Source organism: Carettochelys insculpta, chromosome 1, assembly GCF_033958435.1.
Source record: "Carettochelys insculpta isolate YL-2023 chromosome 1, ASM3395843v1, whole genome shotgun sequence".
Classification (NCBI taxonomy): Eukaryota; Metazoa; Chordata; order Testudines; family Carettochelyidae; genus Carettochelys; species Carettochelys insculpta.
The window spans coordinates 364,593,784-364,621,441 of NC_134137.1; the positions used below are offsets into that span (position 1 = coordinate 364,593,784).

Here is a 27,658-nt window from a genome sequence, read left to right on the forward strand (position 1 = left end):
TGATGTACATAACAAAATATATTCCACCCACTTTATCACTTATAGGACAGGGATCAGGCCCATTTGTGACAGGTGCTAGAACAAAGAGACACTCTCTGCATTAGTCCCCAGTGCAGTAAGATACTCACAGACAGGCCTAACGCAAAGCCTGAGAGGAGTCCCGTTGATTATGTACATTGTTAAGGCTCTCACTGAACCAAGACTCTACAGATCTTGCCAATTAAACAGATAACAAAATGCAAAAAACTGGGTGAAACTAACATACGGGGGCAGCAGAAGGTGGATGGTGTGATAATGATACACACCTGTCTTAATGGGAACTAGCTGTGCTCACAATGTAGCTCACTGCCTGCCTTACCATTGTGATTGGCACTGTTTAGTCTTTTACTAACATATCCCAATAACAAGACAAAGTACATCCACAGGGCAAACAAACACAAAGTGCAATATTACAATTCCTTGGTTTGATGTGTCTCTCTGTGTCCCTAGGCACATATATTATACTCCATCTGTATGAATTATTAAAGTGAGTTCCTTGGATGACCTATCTGATGCACAGGGAATACCCTGCAGTAGTTTGCATGAGAACTGGCTCTGAGAAAACTGAGAGGTATTGTCCATGTAATACAATATATTGGTCCCAGGAGTGAGGCAGCACTGGTGGGACCTTCATAAAAATGGGCTCCACCTGCAAACTTGATGAAGTGTGGGGCTGTTCTTGAGTTTTGGCTCAGTCTCATCTATTGGCCTCCTGAGCCGAATTTTTGAAAGGGCTCAATAGCCACATCTGGAACCAGTTTTTCAACAGATTGCAGCAGAAGCCAGCATTTCTCATTGAGAATGTGTGCTCTCAAGGGGGGTAGCTGGGTGCGGAGCTCTTGTAAAAAATCTGTTCCTAAAAGTGTTTGTATAATGGATTGCCCCACCTCTCCCAGCCCAGATAACATCAATAGATAGTTGCGTGTGTTATTTCATCCCCTCCTGAACACATCAGTACATACCAGGCACATAAGCACATAGATAACGTATGCACAGAATCCCAATGCATTGCCATTACCTTTTATTTAGTTGATGTGTATCGGGAAACAGCACAGTGGTTATATCTTTTCAGGTTTTAAACTTAATGGAAAGGGGAAGACTACAAACCACCCCACCCCTTTTAACATGAGCCAAATGTTTTCCATTATGTTAATTAAGCCAGATTGTGAATTCCTTACTCCCAGTGGTGTGCAGTGACTTCTCTGACTAGTTCCACTGTCTAGCCAGGCAACTTTCAGCTGAGTAACTGCTCACCAGTGTGACAGCAGAATTCAGTCTGATCCTCAGATTATTAGCAAGCATTGATGTTACACGGGGGAGGAGCTGGAGCTGGCACAGCAAGGGGGTGGGTCCACTAGGGTGCTGGGCTGGGCCCTGCACTGGCCAGAGAAGGGGCTGGGGCTGGAGCTGGCATGATGTGGGGGTGCTCCATTGGGGGCTGGGCTGGGCCCTGTGCAGGGTGGGGAGGGGGTGGGGCTGGCAAAGTGCAAGTGGGGTGGGCTCCATTGGAAGGTTGGACAGGGCTCCACACTGGCTGGGGGATGGACTGGGGCTAGCAAAGTGTGCAGGGGGACAGGGGGAGACATTCTAGAACCTTGCCCAGGCACACACGGACAGACACGGAACAAATGATAGATATGATTCCACTAATAGGATCTAACATGAGTGCAATGCTACACATCAAAATCAAGATCATAAATTAAAGGGAGGTGGAAAACATTTTTCCCCAGCCTACAAACATTTTCGAGGTTTTGAAAAATGCTCACAACCTGAATTGGGATGAAAAGTTGAAACCTTAGACATTTTCACTACTTGAAAATTTGAAAAGAAAAACAGTTCTGGTTAATCAAGTATTTTCATTTTGTTTTTATATTAACATTTTTTTAAAAAAAAAAGCATAAAAATGGGATGTTTTAACAATGCTGGAAGTTTTTTCCAAAAATTATTCACAACAGGAAATCCATTGAAAAAATGCCTTTCTCATTGTTTCAATTTCACTAACTAGCATTTCGTCAAAAAAGTTCCATGCTAGTCCTGTTGCAGAGATCTTTTACTGGCATTATGATAAACAATGATCTACTTCTGCTGTATGAGCTAATTAACTCATTAATTTGGAGTCAGTTCTCAGTTATGAACTGGGATGGGTGAAACCCTGAGCCACTGAAGTCAAGAGTTTTGCTACTGATTTCAGCAGGGCCAGGATTTCACCCGTGATCTTTACTAGTCGCTGGTAGACTCTCAGTGTGACATTAATACGGACTTTACCAGATACTAGAAAGCTTTCAGGCTATAATTAGGTACAGTAAACCCCCAACTTGAGTGAGAATTACATTCCTGGAGAACCAAGCATAATTTGAATTTTGCACAACTCAAGGAGGGGGTGGGGCCACCAGTCCCACCCTCAGGGAGCTGCCAGGGCTGGGGGAATCCCCAGCAGTAAGGGTGCTGGGAGCTGGCCAAGATGCAGCACTCTACACCCCCGCTCAGCCTCAGCCCAGCCCACCAGGCCAGCCCCAGCTCTGGGAAGCGCAGAAGGAGAAGGCAGCCCCGGTGCCTCCCAAGCCCCTGAGCTCACATGCACAAGCTACAACCCACTCCAGTCCCCCACTGGGAGTGACTCCCATGCTGTCATCATGCACAGCACTGGGGCTGCTCTGCTCCTGCTGTCCACCGCAGGCTCTGAGCTATTAAAGGCTGTGCACAGAGGTGGGGACTGAGCAGCTGGGAGGCAGCAGGGTCAACATGGCCGCTCGGTGCTGAGAGGACTGTGGCTGGAGCATAAAGCAGCCCCATCCCTCCCCTATTCTGGCCCCCACCCACCCGCATGAAGAGGGAGCTGGAACCACCGTCTGGAGCAGGAGGGCTGTGAGCCCCCCTTCGACGTTGAGCCATGCACCCTGCCTGCCACACCTGCTCCTCCCCATCCCCAGCGCTGCAGCTCTGGGCAGCCACGAGGCAGGAGCTGCCTCCTGAGAAGCCCCCAAGCCAGCCAGTTGCTGGCCAGTGCATTGCTGGAGGGCGGGTTCCCTGCGGGTATGTGGTGAGGCAGGGTACAGGGAGGCAGGGTCCCCCCATCAACTCGGCTAGTGTGAGTATTAAAAGCTCCTAAGTCAAGTCCGTGCAAGTCGGGGGTCTACTGTATGTGACATTTTTGACCACCCACTTACAAATGTCACTAACGTGGCTGCCTGTTTGACCTATCAGAGGATTGTTTCCTGATGTTGTCCCAGGCTATATAAATTCTACCCACACCTATTCTTTGTAAAGACCACACATTATACTCTAGGAATGTCAAGTACAGATCAATTGCAACAGCTTTGAGGTTACATTGTTTGCAACATCAAATAGCTTCCAAAGGACACATCCAAAAATGCATTGCAAAGGGGATGGAGGATGACGTGGAACTTATTTGCACAACACTTACACCAGAGCCAAATCAGATGATGAATGCTGAGGTTTTCTTAGCAGTGTTCATAGCTGGTGACTTTCCAAAACAATCAGGAATGATCTGTAACAAGGATGATAATCATATCCACACATGCACACAGAAATAGCGATTGACTTCTTTAGAGTTGTTTGGAGAACACTGCCTCACCATCTGTGCCAAAAGCCAGCAGTACAGATGGCCAGGCCTTTCAGGGATAGAAGTAGGCGAATGGTATTCATGGTTTGCCACCCGGTAAAGACACACATATTGATCTTGATTACACAAGTTCAGTTTTTGCAGATGTGTAAGTTGCACCTTCATATATGCCAGCTAACATCACTTTGGCTGTACATAATGTATAGCACTAGTATATGTAGAGACAGGCCAGCTGACAGAGGGGGCTGAAGGGGGCAAAGGGAACAATTGTCCTGGTAGTCACAATTCAAAAAGAAGCCTGGAGCTCCAGGCCCTTTAAGTCGCTATCAGAGGGCTTGGGGACAAGGAGGGCGTCACAGTCTAGGCAGTGTTGAAGGTTGGCTGAACCCAACCCCTCTCCTTCTACCAGAGGCTCCTCCCCTTCTGGGATCATAAAGTACAGCTTTTCCCTTCCTTGCCCAGGGGACTAGCAAGGCTGTGTGCCCCACTGCATAGAGACAATTCAAACTTCAGAAAAATAGCCTAACAATAAAAGCATAAGAGGAATATTAAGATAAAATATAGTACGGAGGAAACAAATTATGGTGTAATGGTTCAGAGGACTGGGCATTAGGATTCCTATATTCTAGTCCTGACTCTGTCATGGACTTGTCCTTCACGCCACTGCTCTGAAGCTCTGCTAACCTATAACATAAAACATTTGCCTACCTCACAGGGATTTTATGTGACTTAGGCTATGTCTACGCTAGGCTAAGAAAGTTGACCGCAGATACGCAATTCTAAGTATGGCAATATATTGATCTGCGCTCGGCTAACTTGGCTGTCTGTACAGGGGTAGGTTGATGGGAGAGTTTCTCCCATCGACCTCCTTTACTCCTCACATCTCATGAGTAGTATGGGGTCGACTGCAACCCCTGAGAGGTCAATTTTGTGTGGCTCTACTAGACATGTGAAATTGAACCCCAGAAGATCAACCCTAAGCAGATCGACCTGTTCTTAGTTCATTAGTGAGACACTGACATTTTTTGGTGACAGTCAATATTGTGAAAAAGACACATGTAAACATTCCACCCTTCAAGATGGGAGACTATTATGGGAGACCCTGTAAAGGACTCTGAAAAAGACTTTGAGGTCATGGCATTCAATCAGCAGAACATGAGCTCCCAGTAAAATGTTTTGGCCAAATTCTTAGCTGTCTAAGCAGGGGTGTATTAACTGAGAAGGAAGAGGTTGTATTACCTCTGCATTTGACACAAGTACCAACAGTGCTGGAATGTTGTGTCCTGCATGGGAGCCCACACCACATGGAAAATTGAAGAGTGTTCCAATAAAAGCCATGAGAATGTTTAGAAAACGTGCCTGATAGTGATGAACGCAAGCAGTTTAATCTGTTTAGCTTAACTCAGAGGGTGTTAAGGAGGGTGTATTACACAATTACCTACATAGAATCATAGGGTTGGAGGAGACCTCAGGAAGTTATAAAGTCCAAACCCCTGCTAAAAACAGCACCAATCCCAAATAAATCATCCTCATCAGGGCTTTGTCAAGCCAGGATTTAAGAACCTCTAGGTATGGAGATTCCATGAAGTAACCCGTTCCAGTGCTCCACCACCGTCCTAGTGAAAGTTTTTTTTCTTATATTCAACCCAGACATCCCCTCCCTGAAACTTGAGACCGTTGCTTCTCATTCTGTCATCTGTGACCACTGAGAACAGCCTCTCTCCATCCTCTTTGGAACCCCTTCCCCCTTCAGGTAGTTGAAGACTCTTATCAAATCCTCCCCAATTCTTCTCTTCTGTAAACTAAATAAGCCCAAATCCCTCAGCCTCTCCTTATAAGCCATGGCTTCCAGCCCCCTAATAACTTCTGTTGTCTTCTCATGGACTGTCTCCAGTGCACCTGTAACCCAGACACCTAGTTGTGGGTCACTGTCTCAGCTAGTGGCACCTAGACCACTAACACAGAGACAGAGAATGAGTCTGCTCTACAGTCTTAGCTGAGAAGCAGTTGGCTTTTAGCTCAGGTTGTAGCAGTTTCTACACGAAGCTCCAAAGATCCCAGTTTTGAGTCCACCTGTGGGCAGTTACACATTTACATCCTTTCTCTAATGGGGAGCCCAGGACTGAATGGCAATACTCAAGATGTGGCCTCATCTGTGCCACATAAAGGGGAACAATTACTTCTCTAGATCTGCTGGCAATGCTCCTACTAATGCACCCCAGTATGCCACTAGCCTTCTTGGCTACAAGGGCACACTGTTGGTTCAGAGCCAGCTTCTACCCATTGTAATCCCAGGTCCACTTCTGCAGAACTGCTTTTTAGCCAGTCGGTCCACAGCCTGTAGTAGTATTTGGGATTCTTCCATCTCAAGCAGGATTCTGCACTTGTCCCTGTTGAACCTCATCAAATTTCTTTTAGCCCAATCCTCCAATTTTTGTAGGTCACTCTAGACCCTCTCCCTACCCTCCAGTGTTTCTACCTTTCCCCCTAGCTTAAAGTCATTTGGGAACATGCTGAGGGGACGAGAACATGGGGAACAGAAACCTGAGAACAAATTTTCACTCTAGCAGACAATGGTGTAAGAATATCCAATGGCTGGATATGAAGATAGACAAATGCTGACTAGAAATAAAGGACATTTTTTTACAGTAAGGATAATTACATATTGGACAGTTTACCAAGGGTTGTGTTGGATTCTCACTCACTAGCAATTTTTAAAACAAATTGGGCTGTTTTTCTAAAAGATATGATGTAGTCCAAGCAAAGTTATTGGACATGAAGCAGGAATTAATATAGGGAAGATGAATGGCCTTCATTATGCAGAAGGTCAGATGAGATGATCTCTTCTGGCCTTAAATATCACTGCACATTAGCTTTTTTCAGCAGCAAGAGCACAAGGAGGAGATAATTCAGTCTCTCTTGCCATTCTTCCATCAGTCTGAAAGGAGAGAAGAGGATTTTTTTATCTGGTAGTGGGGTCAGAGAACTCAAAGTCAAGTGCATAGTTAGATAGATAGATAGATCCTTATCCATCCTTTAGTTGTTGGTTGGGGTTCCACAAAGGCAAAAACTGATTCCACTTCTGAGCTTTATAATCCCCATAATCCCTCCTGAAAGCAGAAGTATAATAATACCTACTGTTCATTATTGCCCATCAGATGCCAACAGAGAGCTCATTCAGGCCACATCTACATGAGCAAGTTCTTTCAAAATATTTTTCAAAAGAAGGGGCTCTTTCGAAATATCCAGTGGAGCATCTAAACACAAAAAAAGCATTTTGAAACACTTCCATTTCAGAAAGAGCAAGAAAACATGTGTAGATGCTCCACAGCCTTTTTTTTTTCTTTTTTTTAAGATCAATCTTCATGGTGCCTGAGTTTTTGATTCCTGGTCTGTTCTTTCGAAAGAGCAAGGGGTGTGTGCATGCTCTTTTGGAATGAGCAGATCATTATTTTGACCTGCTTTTTTGTGTGTGGACGCACTCTTTCGAAAGAAGTTCTTTCAGAAGAGATCTTCCAGAAGGACTTCATTTGAAAGCTCACTGTAGTGTAGACATACCTTCAGCGTATGTCTCCACAGCTGCCTTATTTGCAATATGCTATTCTGGAACAGCTATCTCGAAATAGCTTATTTCAAAATAATGCTGCTACACATAAAAATGCATTTTGAGGTAGCACAGTTATTTCAAAATACAGGATCTACACACACAGAGCCTGTTTTGAAATAGAGCCATTGAACACACTATGGCTTATTTCAAAATAGGCTCCTGTCTTTACAGCCCCTATTTCAAATAGTGGAGTCCTCATGAAATCAGATTTACCAATTTCAAAATAAGTCAACCGCTATTTCAAATTTGTTTCAAAATAGTGGTTGCATTGTGAGGACACTGGGATACTTATTTTGAAATAATAGCTGTTATTTTGCTGCATAGACCTACCCTCAGTTACTTCCCTTCTCACATCGTCTTGAGGCCTTAGGGTTTATGCTCATTCTGAGCCAAGCAGAGTTTCAAAACTCCCACTTTGAAATTTATTCATAAATATTTTCTGTGTTCCAAGTTAAATTTCTTTAGCCTCAAGAGATTAAGAACTGGTGTTTAAGGTGTCCTTGGAGTGTCTTGTGTTATCCTTTCAGGGGTTATGAAAAGGATATATGCACTATCTTGAGCTAAAGGCAGACTTCACAACAACACCTGAGAAAGGGTGAATTCTGATAAAAAAAAGTTAAGCTTTAGGTGATTATCAATTATCAGTAAAAACAAAGCAAATATGAAGTAAATTCTCTTCAACCAGCACTAAACATATACAGTAAGAAGATTCTCTAGGGTTAAGGTTGACCGTTGCTTTCTCCGAAGAGCTGTGTGCATGTTCTTTTTTGTCTGAAATGCAGATTCAGTGACATCAACCCATTTCACCAAATTCATAGAGTCATAGAATCTTAGGGCTGGAAGGGACCTCAGGAGGTCATTGAGCCCAGCCCCCTCTCTAAAGCAGGACTAACCCCAACTAAATCTTCACAGCCAGGGGTTTGTCAAGCTGGGACTTAAAAACCTCTATGGATAGAGATTGCACCACCTCTGTCAGCAATGCAAGCTAATGTTTCACCACCCTCCTGGTGAAATAGTTTTTCCTAATATCCAACGTAGGCCTCCCCCTTTGTAACTTGAGACCATTGCTCCTTGTTCTTCCACCTGGCACTACTGAGAACAGCCTCTCTCCATCCTGTAAAGCCTCACTTCAAGAGTTAAAGGCTGCTAGCAAATCACCCTTCAGTCTTCTCTATTGCAAACTAAATAAGCCCAAATCCCTCAGCCTTGCCTCATAGGTCATGTGCTCCAGCCCCCTAATCATTTTCGTTGCTCTCTGCTGAAAAGGTCTCTGCTCTCCAGGACCTTTTCTGCTTTACTGCTACTTAGCTAGTCAGTTCCCAGCCTGTAACAATGCTTGAGATTCTTCTGTCCCAGATGCAGGTCTGTGCACTTGTCCTTGTGAATCTCATCAGGTTTCTTTTGGTCCAATCCTCCAATTTATCTAGGTCACTTTGGACCCTGTCCCTACCCTCCAACATATCTATCTTTCCCCCTCGTACAGTGCTTTGCTTCTTACAAGAAAAATTCAAAAGCTTTATTTTGGAACTTTCAAAATGAAACATTTTGACTTTTTGGTTCGAACTACTTTTTGTTTCAAAATTTCCATAAAATGTTCAGAATCAAAATTAAATGTTTTTATTGTGTTGAAGCAAAACGTAACATGCAGGCCCTGCTCTCTCTCAATGGATTAGCCTCATAGAGATGTGTGAAATCGACTTATCAGAATTAGCAGTTGACTCCTCACTATTGTGAGGAGTCAGGGAGATCAATGAGAGAAACCCTCCCATTGACCTTCCTCCGTGAGGATGGCCAGGTAAGTCAGTTGCAGATAAGTCGGGTCTAGCTACACAATTGCTGTAACTACAGTTGCGTATCTGCAATCGACTGGTCTACCTTGTGTTGACCAAGCCTCGGATGTCAGTGGGCGTTAGACACCTAAATAGTTTTGAGGATCTAGAACAAAGCATTTCTAGTCTCCAGATGCTCCCAGTCTGCGGCCTGGCAAGAACAGTTAATGGCCCTATTCACAAAGAAGGGAAATGAAGCCTTAAACAGACATTGAGCAGAAAAGACACCTCTTCCTAGCACCTCACAGGATTTATGCAGCATGTTGCTGTTGGACAGCACCCAGAAAGACTCCATTCCTAAAAAGTGCACAGCAACAGAGCCAAAATGGTAAAAGCAAGATAGTGAGGTGAATTAACTTTGAAGTCTCCGATACAGCAAACAGCTCTTCATCTGAGTTTCCTTCATTTGAATATTTATATCCCTCACAAGTTGTTTCAACCGAGCTGATCAAAAATACCTACTGGCTGAGTCTACACTAGAGAGTTTTGTCGACAGAAGGGGCCTTCTGTCAACATAACTCAGGGAGTGTCTCTACGCTTAAAGCATTGTGTTGACAGATTCTCAACAGGACGCTGCATTTGCCTCTACAGCATTATCCCTGAAAAATTCATGGCATAACAATCTGTCGACAGAAGTGCAGTATAGACACTTCTGGAGAGATTCAGAGAGAGAAAGAGAGAGGGGGCTTCTGGTTGCCAGGCAGCCCTGTTTGCAGAACTGCCATCCCGCTTTCTGTCACCAGAAGGCAGTGCAGCCTAGCAGTTCCCTGTTGAAAGAGCAAGTTGTCTTCAAGAACAAGAAGTCCTGTGGCACCTTGTAGACTAACAGATATTTTGGAGCATAAGCTTTCATGGGCAAATACCCACTTCATCAGATGCATGAGCGGGTCATTGCCCATGAAAGCTTATGCTCCAAAATATCTGTTAGTCTATAAGGTGCCACAGGTCTTCTTGTTGTTCTTGAAGATACAGACTAACGCAGCTACCTCTCTGATATAGAGCAAGTTGTGTGTAGCCGCAATTTGTCAACAGTGGTTCTGTTGCAGTTTCTCTGTCAGTTCTGTCAACAAATGCTTCTATTGTGGACATAGCCACTGAGTATAAATATTCTTTGCCTGTTTTTTTGACTTTTCAGTTTCTTTGGCCATATTGATAAAGTAACCTTTAGATGTTATAAACTCTAGGGCATATGCTGTCCTTTCCGGAATGTAATGGAGAGCAGAATTTGGCACTCTGTTTATGGAGAATTGCTCACATGTCCAAAAAGTTGAGCAATGTTTTCAGACTTCCGATCACCTATCTGGGAGCCAGAAGGTTCAGTAACCTAATTTCCCTAAATCACAGGCTTGCTATGTTTTGCCCACTGCATGTTTTATAATTATTATTATTATTCCATCCTTTGTTTCACTGAATTCTGAATTCCAAATGTCGAGACTCCACAAAACGAGAGATTCAAATTAGCAGCTACGCTCATATAACACTTTTAACCTTCCAATCACTTCTGCAACTTCTTTGGTTTCCAGAGCAGGAGAGAGAAGCATTTGAATGACGTTATACTTCTTATTATCTCTGCAGTGTAATACATGTGCACTACATTCACATACAGCTAATAAGGGAGTAGGCCTGATTCCACACACTATGGGGTTTAAATGGTGTAAATACAGGGTGTAAGAAGACCTAGACTCTCGATCCTGCTCCTTGGAGGTACCAATCTAATTAGGGATCATAAACCCAGTGAAAAGATCCTGATGCTGCCATACTTGCTCAATACTTCATTCTACACATAGTCATGGTGAAGTCAATGGGTTACAGGTAGAGTAAGCCACTATTTGATATTAGTTAGGGGGCCAGATTAACCTGACAGTGATGGATAGAGTTAAATATGAATGATGCATAGATTCCAATGCCAGAAGGGACTAATGTGATGACCTATTCCAGGATGGACAATAAACAGCCCACAAGTCAGACACAGTGTGTCAATGTTTGCCCTAGTGGGCCACCTGATGCTTTATTACCAGAGTGAAGGCAAGCACAGCTGCCTACAGATCCTATTGGCCGTTGTTTGCCATTCTTGGCCAATAGGAGATGTGGGACCCATTGCAGGCCAGGCCACCACTAGTTCCCATTGGCCAGAAATGGCGAATCATGGCCAGTGAGAGCTGTGAGTGGCCACAACTGCAGATGCTCAGGTAAATAACATGTCTGGCAGCCCACCAGTTGCTAACTGGTCCAACCCACGGGCATCTTATTGACCACCCCAATTGAATCTGACCCCCTGCATAACACAAGTCCTAAAACATCCCTGAAGGAATTCCTAGACCTTACCTTTAGGAAAATCATCCAAGTTTAATTTAAAAATTGTCATTGCTGGACAATCCACTGTGACCCTGGGTAGGTTGTTCTGGTAATTAATGGGAGATACCACATATACACAAGGTTTGGGAAGAATACACTTCAAACGAAGGGCAATTATTCCATTCTTGGGTTACTAAGAAATGTAACCTCTTCCCTGGGCTGAAACGTGAGGTTTATTTAACAACAAACAATACCCCCACAACAGGCACACTGATAGGGGGACCGGGGAGCAAATGCACCAGGCCCATTTGAATTGCTGCTAGAGTGCCAGAGCACAGCTCTGCATGTGACTCTGAATGCTGGGGCGGGGGCAGCAATGTGGCCTGGGCAGCACTGAAGGCTGACTGCCCTCTGCCCCATCTGTTCCTCCTTAGGCATGCCCATTTCGGAGTGTACAGCCACCCCCCATCCCCCTCCCCCTCCCCCACACCTTGCTCCAGGGCCTGTGGTGGCTGTCGGCACTGCTGCCTGACAACAAGGTTTAAGAGAAGAAATGTACTTTATAATGTCCAATGGAACTGTAATTTCCTAGGTGTTGCATATGTATGTCTAAGGCAGGTGAGATCCAAAAGAAAGGGTGTATGCTAACCCAGGCCCAATTTAGCAAGGCACTAAATGACTACAAAGAGTCCCATTGAAAGCATGAGGTCTCTTATTTCTCTCTTTAGGGTTTGCATGTTCACACCTCCATTACACTCCTGGGCATGGCAAATTCACCTCAGCAACTGTGTCCAAAAAAAAAAAAAACCCACCCTGGGAGTTGACCCCCTGCACATTGTGTGTGGGACTCTTATGGGGAGGTGAATGTGTTTGCATTTGCAAGCTCATCATCCCCTTCCACCACTGTTACATCCCTTCTCCCAGGCTACGCCTACACTAACCCACTGAGGGTCAATCTTCCAGCGTTCGATTCCCATGGATGCACAAAATCACCCTCTCAGGGGTTGCAGCTGACCCTATACTCCTTGGGAGATGTGTGGATTCAGGGAGGTCAACAGGAGAAATGCTCTCCTTGACCTTCCCCAGTAGAGACGGCCAAGTTAGCTGTGCGCAGATATGCCGATTCTAGCTATGCAATTGCTGTAGCTAGAACTGTGTATCTGTGGTTGACTTACTTTGCCTAGTGTAGACATAGCCCCAGTCTATGTAATTGATCTCCTGAGCTTTACTCGTTCCCACTTTAGCATGGCCATTCTCCCCTCCATAGGCGTGAGGGTGTTGTGCCCAGAACAACATTGCTTTGTGTCTCTATTTTAATTGAACAGTTTTCTGTCATCCTTTTTACCAATGGCATTTTACATTTAAGTTTAATTATCTTAAAGAGATTGTTTTGCTTGGAGCGTACTATATTTTCCTATTGGAAAAACAATTTACCTTTGCAAACGTCCTCATAATGATCAAATTACATAGTAACGGCTGGGGAACTTTTGGTAGTTTTGTAAAAAAAAGAGTATTGCATTACAAATTATAAAATCCACATCTGTCAAATTTGGTAGCTCCTTCATAATTAGACAATAACAGATGGAGGATCTATTTCAAGGTTCAGTTGGTTCCTATTTTTAAAATCTGAAACTAGCTGATTAAAAACTGTTTGAGCATTCTCTGGACACCTCTCTCTAATTCTCCAGGTCCTTCACACATAAGAAAATATCTTTACCATCATCATCCTCAAAATATATTAATCTCAGAGTGCATTCAAATTCCCTTCAGATTTAGCCACAGAGGCACAGATTAAGAGGGACAGAATGAATGTGAGAGACACTCAGCACCTAACTACCCATCTTCCAGTATAAGCAAATGCCATCTGTGAGCTCGATTTTTGAGGGAGCAAAAGATGGTGCATAAGTGGCAGGAGCAGTCCTGAGAGGCACCGTGCTTCAAAGACAGGGGTGGGTCAGGGGTGTGGTACAGTACCACTGGCTTATACCAGCAGCACATTACAGCAAAACCTTTAAGCCAGCTCAGCTACACTTGCCAATGTATTGGCGAAGCAGAGCCAAAGTTCTACCCCCTCCTTTCCCCGTCACCAAATTCCAATCTGCTCCAAGGAAAGAGAAACAGACATGGCCCTGTTTAGACCTTCATGCCTCATCCACCGATCTGCGTAGCTTCTGTAGAGCATAACAGGATTTCTTACATCCTTGCATAGGTTGCTTCATTCAAGTCAGAATTTTGGCCTGTGTAAGCAACTTTATAACTGCCAGCATTTGTACAAGCAAGGTTGTCAGCTTGCAGGTTGGTTCAAAGAGACACAAAGGATTTTAAAGCCCTTCCTAGAAGATAGAGTTTCACGCTATCTCCCTAAAATGTTCAATAATTCTTTGTAATGCGATTGAGTTCCCCTTGCTTGTGTTTACAAAACAACTAGTTGGCCTGAGGGAAGAGTTAGGCTGTTTAAAGCTGTGCTTTAATTTCCTTCCTAATTACAAGTTGATTGCTAGTATAAATTACCTTACACACTTGCTGCCTTTTGCACCAGCCATTTAATCTTAACTTAAAAGACTAATATCAATCCATAGGCATTCATGTTGAAATCCACAATATGTTAACGTGGATTGTCAAGTATCAGCTAAACAGAATTCTTTAAAAATACTAGACTTACTGATGTTTGCTAGATTATATATATATATATATATATATATATATATATATATATATAAAATTTTATTTGTAAGGATTTATGAGATTTTTATCCTTTAAAAATGTAATCTTTTGCTAATTTTATATGTCAAATTTTCTGTCTTCAAACAGAGTATTCCTTTATAAATCAAAAGTCCACCTGCAACTTTCAATACCTCCTGTATAAGAATGAAGTGATGAGCATGGTGGTCATAGGGTCCCACCTTGCTATTAGCCAATAGCTCTTCAACAGCAGAGACCCAAAGGCCATTCAAGTAGAGGGACAGGACAGAAAACAGGGCATTAGTTTCATGCAACCAGCAGAAATGGCTAGTGAATTTTCCCTACCTAAGGCCGGGTTTACATAACAAGGTTTAACTTGACTAGCTTTGTCTGTTCCCTAGTGTGGTCATCTGGCCTGCTTGCAGGAAAGACACAGCTCCTTGCGTGTATCTCAGACAGCTCTTGCAAAGTGCTGTCATTGAATACGTCTACCCTGCAGTTAGATACTCACGGTTGGTCCCTGCCAGCTGTCCCAGGCTTGTGAAGCTAGGGCTGCAGCTCTGTTGTGCAGCTATGCCATCTTGGGCTGCAGCCTGAGTTCTCGTACACTCCCACCCCACTACAGAGTTGAATGTAAAATTTGATTAGTCATGGTTTATAGGAAGTTTACATTTATGAAAGGTTAATAAATGAGAACTAGATATTGTAAGTGTATTATAGACAAGAGCAGCATGTGTTGCAGATAGGTGTAAGCACATCAGGAGGCGTTATAGAGGGTTATAAGATGTTTGCCAGCAACTTCTTGGACACTATAACACTTGATTAATTTTTTTAAAAATCTGTTATTGACTAACCCTGTTGGACCCTAATATAAAATGTGGCCAAGTGAGCAGCACTAGGGAGAACACCCTGGGTCTGAGCCTTGGTGACCCTAAAGTGAATCAGGACAAGCCCTACTGAAGTCTGTGGAGTTACACTGGTGTCAAAACAAGTGCCAGTGAGATCTGACTCAATGCCCTGTTTGGGTGCAATGTTATCACAGCAGTAAAAAGACTCACTTCAGCTTTACCAATGTTTATGTAGCTAAGGTGAAGAGAAAGAAAAGCTAAATTAACTCTTTTGAGTCCTGCAGGATATGTGAAGAGGTCAGGGACCAGAGGAAACCAGGAGCCCCAGGCCCATGGGGATTGTTGAATTTTCAAAGGTCTTCCTGATAAGGCTTTGCCAACATAATTAACGGGCACCTGAAATGGAGGAAGAGGAATTACTAGAAAGTACAGCTTTCATATTACGCCTTGCAGAAATGTCCTCTTTTCCACACTTACATTAGCTATTGGTAGTTTTTCTAGTGCCATCTAGTGCTAACAAAGGGATTTCACATAATGTTCAGGAAAGTTTGCCATTTTGTAGGTTTAATGGGTTCTTTACCTTTTCACTTCCAGATTCGCTTCATGAGGTACTGCTTACCACAGGGCTGTGGGGCCAATAGGCTACTGAGTCTGAACCACATGAAACTAGGGCTTACGAAACAGCCAGGGCTGAGAATATGCAATGCTTTTGTCAAGGCATGTTATTAATGAGCTGTCTCTGTGCTACTGAGCTCCAACTCTAATCTGGACCTCGTTTTTGAAGATTACATTCTGCAACCACAGAACAAATGTTTATTTTATTTAAAACCCTGTGTCTTCTCAGATTTAGGCATATCTGCTGTTACCTCCACTAGGGCTCAGCTGCTGCAAGTGTTATTTTTTCTAACATGACATTTATACATTAAGTATTGTGCCAAACACATGCTAGGTATTTTGCAGAATCCATCCCTGATCAAAGAGGTAACTGTTTAGCATAAACCATATCTAACAGCCTGCTTCCATTCTGTTCAAAATAAAGCTCATTTCTTTTCTATAGGTTCACCTTTCCCATGAGTTCCCTAGTACCTTATATATTTAAACCTCTTCCTCTTTTACTCGCCTCTTATACATTCAGTGAGATGCTGCAATTTCTCCATCTAGCTTTACCACAGTCAAAGAGAATGAAAAGCTAAATTAACTCTCTGAGTCCTGCACGACATTTCATGAGGTCAGGTGCCAGAGGGGATGGAAATGGAGGCGTTTCAGAGAGAACTACTATGACATCCTTCAACTTTTCCTCTAATTATTCATGCTCCATTACTAGGAATGCTCACCAATGCCTCTCTAAGCTATGGGTGCCTATGTACCTGTGACCACAGGTTCCTGAACAACACACACACACAACATTTGTGTAAACAACTTGGCTACGTCTATACTACAGACATCTTTCAAAAGAAGCCCTCCTGGAAGAACTTCTGTCTAAAGATATCATCCACACACAAAAAAGCGGATCAAAAGAGTAAGCTGCTCTTTTGAAAGAAAGCATCCACACAGCCCCCGCTCTTTTGAAAGAATAGGCCAGGGATTGAAAAATCAGGGCCTGGGACGACTGTTCTTTTATAAAAAGAGGAAAAAACAGCTTGTGGCTCATCTATACACATTTTCTTTCTAAAGAAGCTTTCAAAAGGCGGCGCTCTTCCTGGAGCGGGAAGGGAAGAGCGATTTCGAAAGGAGTGCCACATTCTTTCTCTCTACTTTTGAAAGAACACTTTTTGTGTGTAGATGCTTCATGGGATCTTTTGAAAGATCCCCCTTCTTTCAAAAAACCTTTAAAAAGAATTTGCTAGTATAGATGCAGCCCTTGTGAGAGCTGGCAATTTCACACCCAGAAAACATGCCACCAAATGAGTCTCACAGTCTCCACATACTCAGCCACCCATATTTCTGCCATTCAGATCTTTATTGCCACATCCTCTTTGTGTTTCCCAGCTGTAACCTCCATCTCCTGGGTGTCTGATTTGACTCCTGTTTGGCCTTGTGATTTCCATCTGAACGAGTTTGTCCACAGATCTCCATTGGCCCCTCCCATCCTGAGCCAGGCTTTCTCAACTGGGATAGTCAATGCAGCCTGTTCTAAGGAAGGTCTATGCTGTTCCTGTGAGCAGCCTCAGTAAACCCATTTCTCTCAGTGACACCAATTCAACAATTCTGGCCTTGTGCTAGGCTTCCAGGCCATAACCTATTTGCACCCAGCACATATGGGCATCATTTGGTCACAAGGCTAGAAGACACACCTTGTACAATGCATGCAATAAACTGGGCAGCTCTTCTGATAACTATGTTACAGATATCCTACTTCTATTGTTATTCTAGTGGGATTTGCTATGTAATAGGGCACTAGCCAGAATTAGGTAATGCCTTTGAATTCCTTTGAATTAGATATTGTTTTGTTGATTTATTTCGTGTACAAATTTTACTTGAGTTAACCATCTTTGCATAGGTGTAATTGTGTACTCTGAAGCAGAGAACAGGGTCCTTTGAGGCTCCTCTCCTGTAGGTCTTACCACACCCTGCTTCCCACCACCCCCTGAACCTGAATGGAGCAATGAAAGTGAGTCCTCCAAACCTACCTAAAAAGTCTTTGGGGAAGCAGCCAATTAGATTCCAGCTGGCTCAGTTTAAAAGTTGCAATGCCTCTACAGATCACTTTGTTGGCTGGGCCAAACAAGTAGGGAAAACTGTGAACCTCTCCAGGCAAGAGGCCCAGGCCTTGTGCAGGCTGGGAAGGGACAGATAACCCTGACATAAAGGTGAAGAAGGGCCTACATATAAACTGGCCCAGGAAATAGCAGTAGTAGTTATTAAAGGAAGCAGAATGTGGCTGCTATTTGTAGGGTCCCTCAGTTGGCACCCAGAGTAGAGGGTTGCCAAGAAAGTGCTAAGAGTCAGTACTGAAAGACCACAAAAGGGGCTAGAATTTAAAGAGGATATCAGAGAACCACTAAGGACAAAGCATTTCTCCAGGGAGAAATCTCTGGTCTCAGTGTTCTGTACCAGGGCTTCAAGCTACCCTAGAAGGGTCTGGAGGCATCAACAAGGGTGCAGAGGCAGGCCCTGTTGGACCTTTCACCTCAGACAGGGTTGCTTCAGGTGTATCAGACTGCTCAGAGCGTTGAGCTTCTGAAGACACAACTGACGAAGTAAACAGCTAAGAGAGGTACCTGGAGTAGGCTGAGTAAGCAGGCAGGTTCACATCCTAGCGGTAAGAAGTGTTCATGAGAAATGAGTGTCTTCCGCACAGCCACACAAAATACAAAATCAGAATGAATTCAAGAATACTTCTGCAAAGTACGTCCTTTTTTTTTATTGCTTTCCAAGAGAGAAGAGAGATTAATTACTGAGCTAATACCTTTCTAAATAGATGTTTTAAAGATTGCAACTTAAATCCCCAAATTAACTGCCCAAATTAATTTTAAAATTGAACCTGGGAAAATGAAGAAAAATAAAATACTTGCTTAATAACTTATTAGTTGGTCTGGGATTTTCTTTCTGGGAAACGCATTTAAAAATTATTCCTTTTATTCTATAGACTAAACACCCCGTTTTATTATTATTATGCATTCTAGTCTTCTGTCTCATGTAGGGTTTTCTAATAATGTAAAATCAGCTTCTCTGATACAATGTACATTGCTACATCAGCTAGATTATGTTGATAAATACCAGGTCAAAAATTAATTTCATATGTACTCAACAGCCACATCAACAGCTACATTAATTGCTACCATCAAAGGGTTTCATTATATTCTTTACTTCCCCATATTCTGTGGTGAAAGACAACTGCAATGAATAAATTCCAAGGCCAGAAGGGACTGCTGTGATCATCTAGTGTGACCACTTGCATAACACAGAATGCAGATTTTCTCCAAAATAATTTCTATGGCAGATATTGCAGAAAAATATCCAGGCTTGATTTTAAAATGTCACTGATGGAGAAACCAGAATGCCCCTTGGTAAATGTTTTCCCAGTCCTTAATTACTCTCACTATTAATAATTTATATCTTATGTCCACTCGGAATTTATCTCATTTCAACTTCCAGCTATTTGATCATGTTATACCTTTCTCAGCTAGACCGAAGAGCCCATTATTGCGTATTTGTTCTCCAAAGAGGTATTTACAGCCTATGAGCCAGTCACCCATTCATCTTCTCTTTGTTAATCTAGATAGATTGAGTTCACTGAGCCAATCACTTTAGTTGTAAGACAAATTGCCTTTACAAACTTAGACCTTACCTGCAAACATTTTTTTGCACATGCTTCTTTGCAGTCAACCATATGAATGCTTAAAGTTAAGCACATACGTAATTGTTTGTAGACTTTTTGTAGCTCTCTGCATCTGGCATACAAGGCTGTCCACAGCAACACCTTCTTGCCAACATTTATATACATACAGAACAGAGGGGTGTTTGTTTTTTAATTATCGATCATCCTCTTTACATGTTACAGTGCTAGGGCTTACACTGCAAGATGTTAAGCACTCTGGCCCACTGTCAGCCAAGCACGTAAGCACATGAGCAGTTTCATGAAGTCACACCGCTAAGTGCTGAGGCAGTTGCAGTCCCCCAGTTCTGAGGCTATGTCTACACTAGGCAATCAGCAATTGTCTAGCTAGAATCGACATAGCTGCAGTTGGCTAACTTGGCTGTCTCTGTAAGGAAGGTCAACAGGAGAGTTTTTCCATCGCTTTCCCTTAGTCCTCGCGTCTCGCGAGTACAGGGATTGACTGCGACCCCTGAAATGTCAATTTCTATCTATACTAGACATGTGAAATTGAGCCCCAGAAGAGGGACCCCGACCAGATCCATCTGTCAGGGTACTGTAGACATGGCCTTAGGCTAGTTGCACCAGCTAGTTCCAGTTGCTCAGCACCTCTCAAGATTTGATCTATTGCTGCCCAGTGAATAAACTGTCAAAATTAAGCAGGTGCTAACAGCTTCTGCAGTCTACATAAGTGTTATGAATAATGAAACAAGACACCGGCAATGACAGCACATTACTAAAGCACGGCTCAGTGCTGCATTATGATTTCATATTAATGGTGCTTCTGACTGAGAGAGCAGGTAGAGGAACTAGTTTACCCTTTCCTCCCGTTGTCCTGGATTGTGAGTTTGCTACTTGTTTCATAAGGATGATGTAATTTCAGGGAGGTCTGGCTGTTCTAAGGAAGTATCTGCCACACTTACTCATGCAAGGTAGTGCTTTGTTCTGCCAGGCGTCTCTTTGGGTAAGGTGATGCCAGCCACCCAGGGGAATAAGAATTCCCCTCACACTGATGCCACACAGAGGCTACGTCTACACGTGAAGCCTACATCGAAATAGCTTATTTTGATGTAGCGACATCGAAATAGGCTATTTCCATGAATAACGTCTACATGTCCTCCAGGGCTGGCAACGTTGATGTTCAACTTCGACGTTGCGCAGCACCACATCGAAATAGGCGCTGCGAGGGAACGTCTACACGCCAAAGTAGCACACATCGAAATAAGGGTGCCAGGCACAGCTGCAGACAGGGTCACAGGGCGGACTCAACAGCCAGCCGCTCCCTTAAAGGGGCCCCTCCCAGACACAGCTGCACTAAACAACACAAGATACACAGAGCTGACAACTGGTTGCAGACCCTGTGCCTGCAGCATGGATCCCCAGCTGCCGCAGCAGCAGCCAGAAGCCCTGGGCTAAGGGCTGCTGCCCACGGTGATGATAGAGCCCTGCAGGGGCTCGAGAGAGAGCGTCTCTCAACCCTTCAGCTGATGGCCGCCATGGCGGACCCTGCTATTTCGACATTGCGGGACGCGCAACGACTACACGATCCCTACTTCGACGTTGAACATCGAAGTAGGGCGCTATTCCTATCCCCTCATGGGGTTAGCGACTTCGACGTCTCGTCGGTTAACTTCGAAATAGCGCCCGACTCATGTAGCCTTGCTGAAGCATATGGATGGGACGTGTGGAAACAGCAGTGGGTGGGGCTTTGGCCTCAACCCTCAGCACAGCTGATTAATTTGCAGCTGCCATAAGTCATTAATAATTTACTATCTCCCTATCCTTCCCCAGAACACAGCCTCTTCCAGGACTGCAGTGTATGTACCACTTCTTTGTCCAGGGCTTTGCCTATTGTCACCAGCTGCCTAAGGCCAGGTCTATACTACCCAGGAAGAGTGACCCTGAGTGGATCAATCTTCCGGGTACAATTTTCATACATCTAGTAGAGACGTGAAATCAAGCTCTCAGGGGTCGCAGTCGACCCCTGTGCTAATCGCAAGATGCAAGGAATAAGGGAGGTTGATGGGAGAAACTCTTTCATCAACCTTCCCCTGCATAGACAGCCAAATTAGCCGAGCACAAAAACATCCATTTTAGATATTGCGGTAGACCTCAGCCTGCAGCCAGCTACAACAGCCTTGTGGAGGGGAGATATATTGGCAGCTGGGTGTAGGCCTTTATATTTCCCAGAGACTGAGGCTTATCCAGGGTCATGTAGCAGCAGCAGGCTAATCTAGCACCTGCTGCCAATGTAGCACCTGTGGCTAATTAAGACCTGTGGAACTGAAAGGGTTTCTTTCAGCTAGGTGGGGGGGAAGAGAGAGATAGAGAATGGACAAGGAGTGTGGAAGGAGAACTCCCAAGGAGAAGACTGCTGTTACTTGAGGAAGGTACTGGGGAGGCATCTGGTGGAAGTGGACCAGGGAGGCATGTTGCTGCACCCAGAGGGCCCAGAAAGGGACACCCCTGCAGCCACAGCTGCCTAGGGTCCCTGGACCGGAACCCAGTACATGTGGGAGGGGTCCAGGTTCCCCCCCAGACTACCCCACACACTAGGGTGGCCCTAGAGGGCAGGAGGAGACTGGGCGCCCCTAAGGAGAGGGATGTCTCCTTCATTAATGAGTGTATTTTTGGACAAACCAATGATGAGAATGGCTCAGTGATGCTGTGACCCAAGCCTCTGCGAGAGCAGGAGGCAGAGCAGGGGACACAGTGAGCCTCTGAGGCTGCATTTAAACAGCCACATAATACAGGACCCACCAAGGACAAGCCTGGGCCTTTGTCACACTCCACAAGTGCCGTGGCTAGATTGCATATGCGCAGTCGACTTTCTTAGTCTAGTGCAGACGTAGCCTAAGTGAAAACAAAGGTATGAGCTACCTTGGTTAGTGTGTTTTAAAATGCTCCCTGCTCCAAAGTTTTATCTCCTGCTTTCCGTTCTGGAGGTCCCTCTTAAATCGCTGCTGTATCAGCCAAGAGGCAGCTGTCACATAAGGGAGGCGGAATTGGGTTTTGAATGCCTTTAAAAGATAAAATCCATCCACTCTGAGAAATGCCAAGGAAATGGATTGTAATGTGGAGGGGGAAATTACGTCCTTAACTAAAGGGCTTTGCTTATGTAAATGTGTGTTTAACAGAATTAAGACTATTAACCAATCAAAATGTGAGATGGGGGAAGGAAGATAAAGGGAGATTTATTCTAGTAAGGGCAGTAAGACTACTTCCATAACCAGACATGCTAGCAAAGAAATCTTTTATTGCCCATCAGCAGTAAATACGCTTTCACTTCCTGCCAGGGATGCTGTTCACCTTTTGTGCTGCAGCGAGAGACATACAATAAATCACATGGTAATTGCCATTTCCTCTTACATTTTTAATAATTCTTCATTCCCTTTGTGAACCGTGGCCTGTGGAAAAAAACAAAACTCTCCAGAGCGTTAACGGTCAGAAGTGTTACAATATTGATTCCCCACAATAGGTCACAGCTCCAGTTCATGAGTTTTTAGCCATTCTCCAAGCGAGATGCAGGGCCACTGCAGCACATGCTGGGCACCTTAACAAAGAAAAGATGTAATAGAATCAATACAATCAAGCACAGTCTGACGGATTCCTAAATTTTTAGGATGCAGTGATAATGAGCTACAAAGGCATGGCTGGAAATTGTAATGGAATTTCGGATTACTTCTGTGTCATCCTCTCACTGTGGTCTTGCTGAAGAAATCCTCTCTTTGGATTCATTTTATAGTGCCAAGACCCAAAGTGCTGCTTACAGAAAGAACATTTTCAAATTCCTTGAGTCCATAACACTGTGCTCCTGCTAATGATCCCCCTTCTGATCAACAAGAGAATTGTGAAGGTTCAGGGTTTTGCATACAATGGGGATATCAGAGGGGTTTGAATGGTTTGGGTAAAGTCCATTCCCCCTTTCTCCTGAGAGTTTAACCTTTCCAGGCATATGCAGGATTGAAAATATTGTGCCTTTGTCCAGCAATTACCTTTCCAGGTGCCACAGAGCTGCTACATTTCTCTTGCTGTGTGATTGTTTTCTTATAGTCACAGGTACAAAGGAGCTCAACTCTTGCGTCTTTCTCTAATGTATGTGGGACAGTGCCCAAGAGGTGGGTGGGAAGGGATCAGCGTGCTACTGAATGTGGGATAAAGGTGGAGAATATTATGCTTCATCTCTAAGGTCACTAGAAACTCACCTAAGAGTGTGACTGACCTCTGAGACATTTGCACAATGGAAAAGGAAGAGTGCGTGGCATCCGAGCAGATGCTGTCCATGTTCAATTTATTTTTAATTTAACTGGATCCTAGAAGAAAAATTAAAAAACTATGTAAATCAGTGAAATGCATAGTTTTAATCAGGGAAATAGCAATGTACAATCTCAGGCATGTAAAGTAAATCATGTGTCCATCCAAGGAATAGCATGTTCAGTACAAAGAAGTTAAATATGAGCTTTGTAAGTTGTATTTATTCTGGTAAATTAATGTGAGCTTAGCAAACATCAGAAAGGTATTGGACCAGGTATTCAGCCAGTATAAACTCCACTGGCTGCAAGAGAACTATGCCAGGCTTACACCAACTGAGGATTTGAGCCATTGTGTATTTGGATATAAATTTTATAGGGTTCATCACTATCTAACTCTTCTGTCAATTATGAGACATATTTGTGAATCTGGCTAAAGGACCTTGCAAATGATAAATGCTACTTTTTCCAGTCACTGACAATGTAGGGAGTGGTCACGTCTGACTCTGTGTGTGTGTGTTTGCGTGTGTGTGTATATAAAATGTGCATTTGAAAGAGTGGTCAGAGGTGAACTCCTTGTCCAGTGATTCTTGATCCAAGTGCCACTAATGATCTCTAGAGATGTTCTCAACAGTCTGCAGAACAAAACATTCTGAAACCAACACAGTGGGAAATTGGGATGTTGGAAAAGGAGTTGATACTTGAAGGATGTCTCTCATATGAAGTACTCTGCACTGCATTCCATATATTTCCAGACATACCTAATTTTGAAATGTGGCCCATGTGCATAGCTTTAGCATGGAAGGAGACTTTTCATAAGTGACTTCCGCAGCAAGACCTAATTTGCAAACAAGTTTAGGCCTTTAGGATTTCAAGCACATGCTCTTTATTATTGGAAAGCTTGCTTCCCTTAGATTTGCACTAATGTCTCAGAGCTAACCTTGACCATGTGGACATTCATGACATAGCTGTTCCTTGAATAGACACTTCTACCAGTATACAAATTTCATACTTGATGTTTGGAATCGAAATACCTCACTTGCTCTGACAGTATCTTCCTGGTTGCTACGCCTGCCAAGGAAAAGAAAAATGCTTAGAGTCGTAATAAAAATGCTTAGAGTTGTAATGTTGATTTCGTCTCCTTCTGTTTTTGACAGCTCCATTTAACCCTCCCAATGCTGCTGACAACATAGTCAAATTTGACCTCTATGGAGATGGGATAGGCCGATACAACGTGTTCAATTTCCAGTACACAGGAGGTAGATACTCCTACCTGAAGGTCGGTCACTGGGCAGAAACGCTTTCACTGGACGTAGACTCGATTCACTGGTCCAGAAGCTCTGTCCCCACCTCCCAGTGTAGTGACCCCTGTGCTCCTAATGAAATGAAGAGCATGCAGCCAGGAGATGTCTGCTGTTGGATCTGCATTGCCTGTGAACCCTTTGAATACTTGGCTGATGAATTTACCTGTGCAGACTGCGGGTCTGGACGGTGGCCCACTGCTGACCTGACTGGCTGTTATGACCTACCAGAAGACTACGTCAGGTGGGAAGATGCCTGGGCAATAGGGCCTGTTACCATCGCATGTCTGGGCTTCATTTGTACCTTCCTTGTTGTGGCAGTCTTTATCAAGCACAACAACACACCCCTGGTTAAAGCTTCCGGCCGTGAACTGTGCTACATATTACTCTTTGGGGTCTTCCTGTCTTACAGCATGACATTCTTCTTCATAGCCAAGCCTTCTCCGGCCATTTGCACCTTACGCCGTTTAGGACTGGGAAGTTCCTTTTCGGTTTGCTACTCTGCCCTACTGACAAAGACCAACTGCATAGCCAGAGTATTTAATGGTGTCAAGAATGGTGCTCAACGACCTAAATTCATCAGCCCCAGCTCTCAGGTCTTCATCTGCCTGGGCCTCATCTTGGTACAGGTTGTGGTGGTGTCTGTGTGGCTTATACTGGAGTCCCCAGGCACCAGACGATATACTGTTCCTGAAAAAAGGGAGACTGTCATATTGAAATGCAATGTCAGAGATTCCAGTATGTTAATCTCCTTAACATATGATGTAATCCTTGTTGTCTTATGCACTGTATATGCCTTCAAAACAAGGAAGTGCCCAGAGAACTTCAACGAAGCCAAGTTTATCGGTTTCACTATGTACACAACATGCATCATTTGGCTGGCCTTCCTCCCCATATTTTATGTGACGTCTAGCGACTACAGAGTAAGTCTTTGGACATTTGTTTCTATAAATGATCTAGGGCAAATAGGTTAATTTAAAAAAAAGGGGGGGTGGGGTGTTTGGCCCTGCCAAGAGGGCACAGGACTGGCTTTGATGACCTCCTGAGGTTCCTTCCAGGTCTATGAGATGTGGAAACTGTGTGCATCATCTTAACAGAGACCTGGCATTTGCTAAAAGCATCTTTCACTATTGTGCTCTCCAGTGTCCCTTGCAGACATTCCCTTTTCACTGTTAATGCCCTGCTGAGCATTGAGACACATCAGCTACTTCCTTATGTGAAGATGTTACTTCCCTTCTAAACAGATAACCGACTTGTTTTGAGTGATGGTTGTTCAGAGCAGTGCTCAGTAACTTTTATCACCTCGTGGCACACTTCAGCACTCATTATAATTTCACGGTACACCCAATATATATATATAACTCAATCCCTCCCCCTCCCCCTCCCCCAGAGCCAACCTCCCCAACTCAGTGCCCCCCCGCCCAGAGCCAAGCACCCTTAGCCCTCCCTGCTCTAACTCAATGCCTTCCTGCTCCCCCAGAGCCAGCCACCCCCAGTCTTCCACTCAAACTTGATGCCAACAAATTCCTGGAGCTGCCACCGCTGTCACATGCTTCTCCCACATGCACTGGCTGCGATCACAGAGCAGCTATTGGCACTCTTGGCACATGGCTCTGAGGAGGAGCCATATTTAATAACTCAAAGGGCCGCATGCAGCTCAAGAGCAGTGGGATGGCCGCCCCTGATTTATTCAATTAATTTTAAATATTTTTCCTCAAAATTTGATGGCACACCAGTGTGCCGTAGCACACCAAGCCATGACACCCATGCATTGCTTCAGCGAATGGTGAGCCACTGTTGCAATAAGTCAAGCCCAGGGTTCAGAAAACAGTTCTCTAATTGAGGTGAAGCTTACCTAAAAGCTGAGACAAATTGTACAGGAAGCCTCAGGATTACTAAACTGAGGACAGTAGCTGTGGTAGGTGGACCTTACACCAAGTTTCACTGTATTTGTGACCCCTTCTATCAATTTTATACAACAACCTTTGACAGAGGGTATTGTGAATGCCCAGACTAGCACAGGGTTTGGAAAAGACCCAGAGAAGTTCATGGAAGATAGTCCCCTCAAAGGCTATTAGTCAGGATGGGCAGGAAGGTGTTCCTACCTTCTGTTTACCAGAAGCTGAGAATGGGCAACAGGGAATGGATCATTTGATGATTACACATTCTGTCCATTCCCTATGAAGCGCCTGGTGTTGACCACTGTTTGAAGACAGGATACTGGGCTAGATGGGCCTTTGGTATGACCCAGTCTGGCCATTTTTAAGTTTTAACTAAAAGGCAATACTGTTATTTGCAGTAGAGTTGAGTTAATGTTCAAGAAAAAGAAAAAGAAGAGAGTTTTGGAAGAAAAAGAAAGGAGTTTCAGATTCAAGAAAACACATATTGACTCTAAATGATTTGTTTGTTTGGTTTTCAGCTGTTGGTTACTCTTTTTTAAAACAAATCTAGCTATAGTTCTGAATAACATGTCACCAGAAATGAAAAGTCAAAACGTTTTGCTTCATAAACAGTTAAAATGGTTAATTTGAACTTTTTCACTTTTTAGTCAGCCAGAACTATTTGACAGACCTGATGCATATTCAATCATAGTTTTGGTCATGCCGAAACAGCATATTTTGGCAAACAAGCTTTTTGATCAAAAGCTTTTGTCCGTATCTATTTGGCTATGTGGCAGGGAGATAACACTGCAAATGGGGAAGTCAATAGCATCATTCGACAGTAGGACTGGAAAAGAAACCATTTTTTTATTTCAAAATTTGGTTTCATTCCAGTATGTAGTCAAAACAGTTCAACTGGCTATAGTCTATTCAGTCATGGTGGGGCCAGCCTTGGTGGAGCCAGACCTAGAATATTATGTGTAATTCTGGTCTCCTTTGCCTAGGAGAGATACAGCAAAACTAGAG

The 27,658-nt window shown here is 43.9% G+C and overlaps 1 protein-coding gene across 1 annotated transcript in view; it reads left to right on the plus strand.

The window, feature by feature from the left end:
• Window positions 1-27,658, plus strand: part of GRM3 (glutamate metabotropic receptor 3) — a 55,791-nt gene that overhangs the window by 15,468 nt on the left and 12,665 nt on the right. The window contains exon 3 of the mRNA XM_074984170.1: window positions 24,609-25,675. Coding sequence (XP_074840271.1) covers window positions 24,609-25,675 — 1,067 coding nt within the window. The remainder of the gene's footprint in view (window positions 1-24,608; window positions 25,676-27,658) is intronic.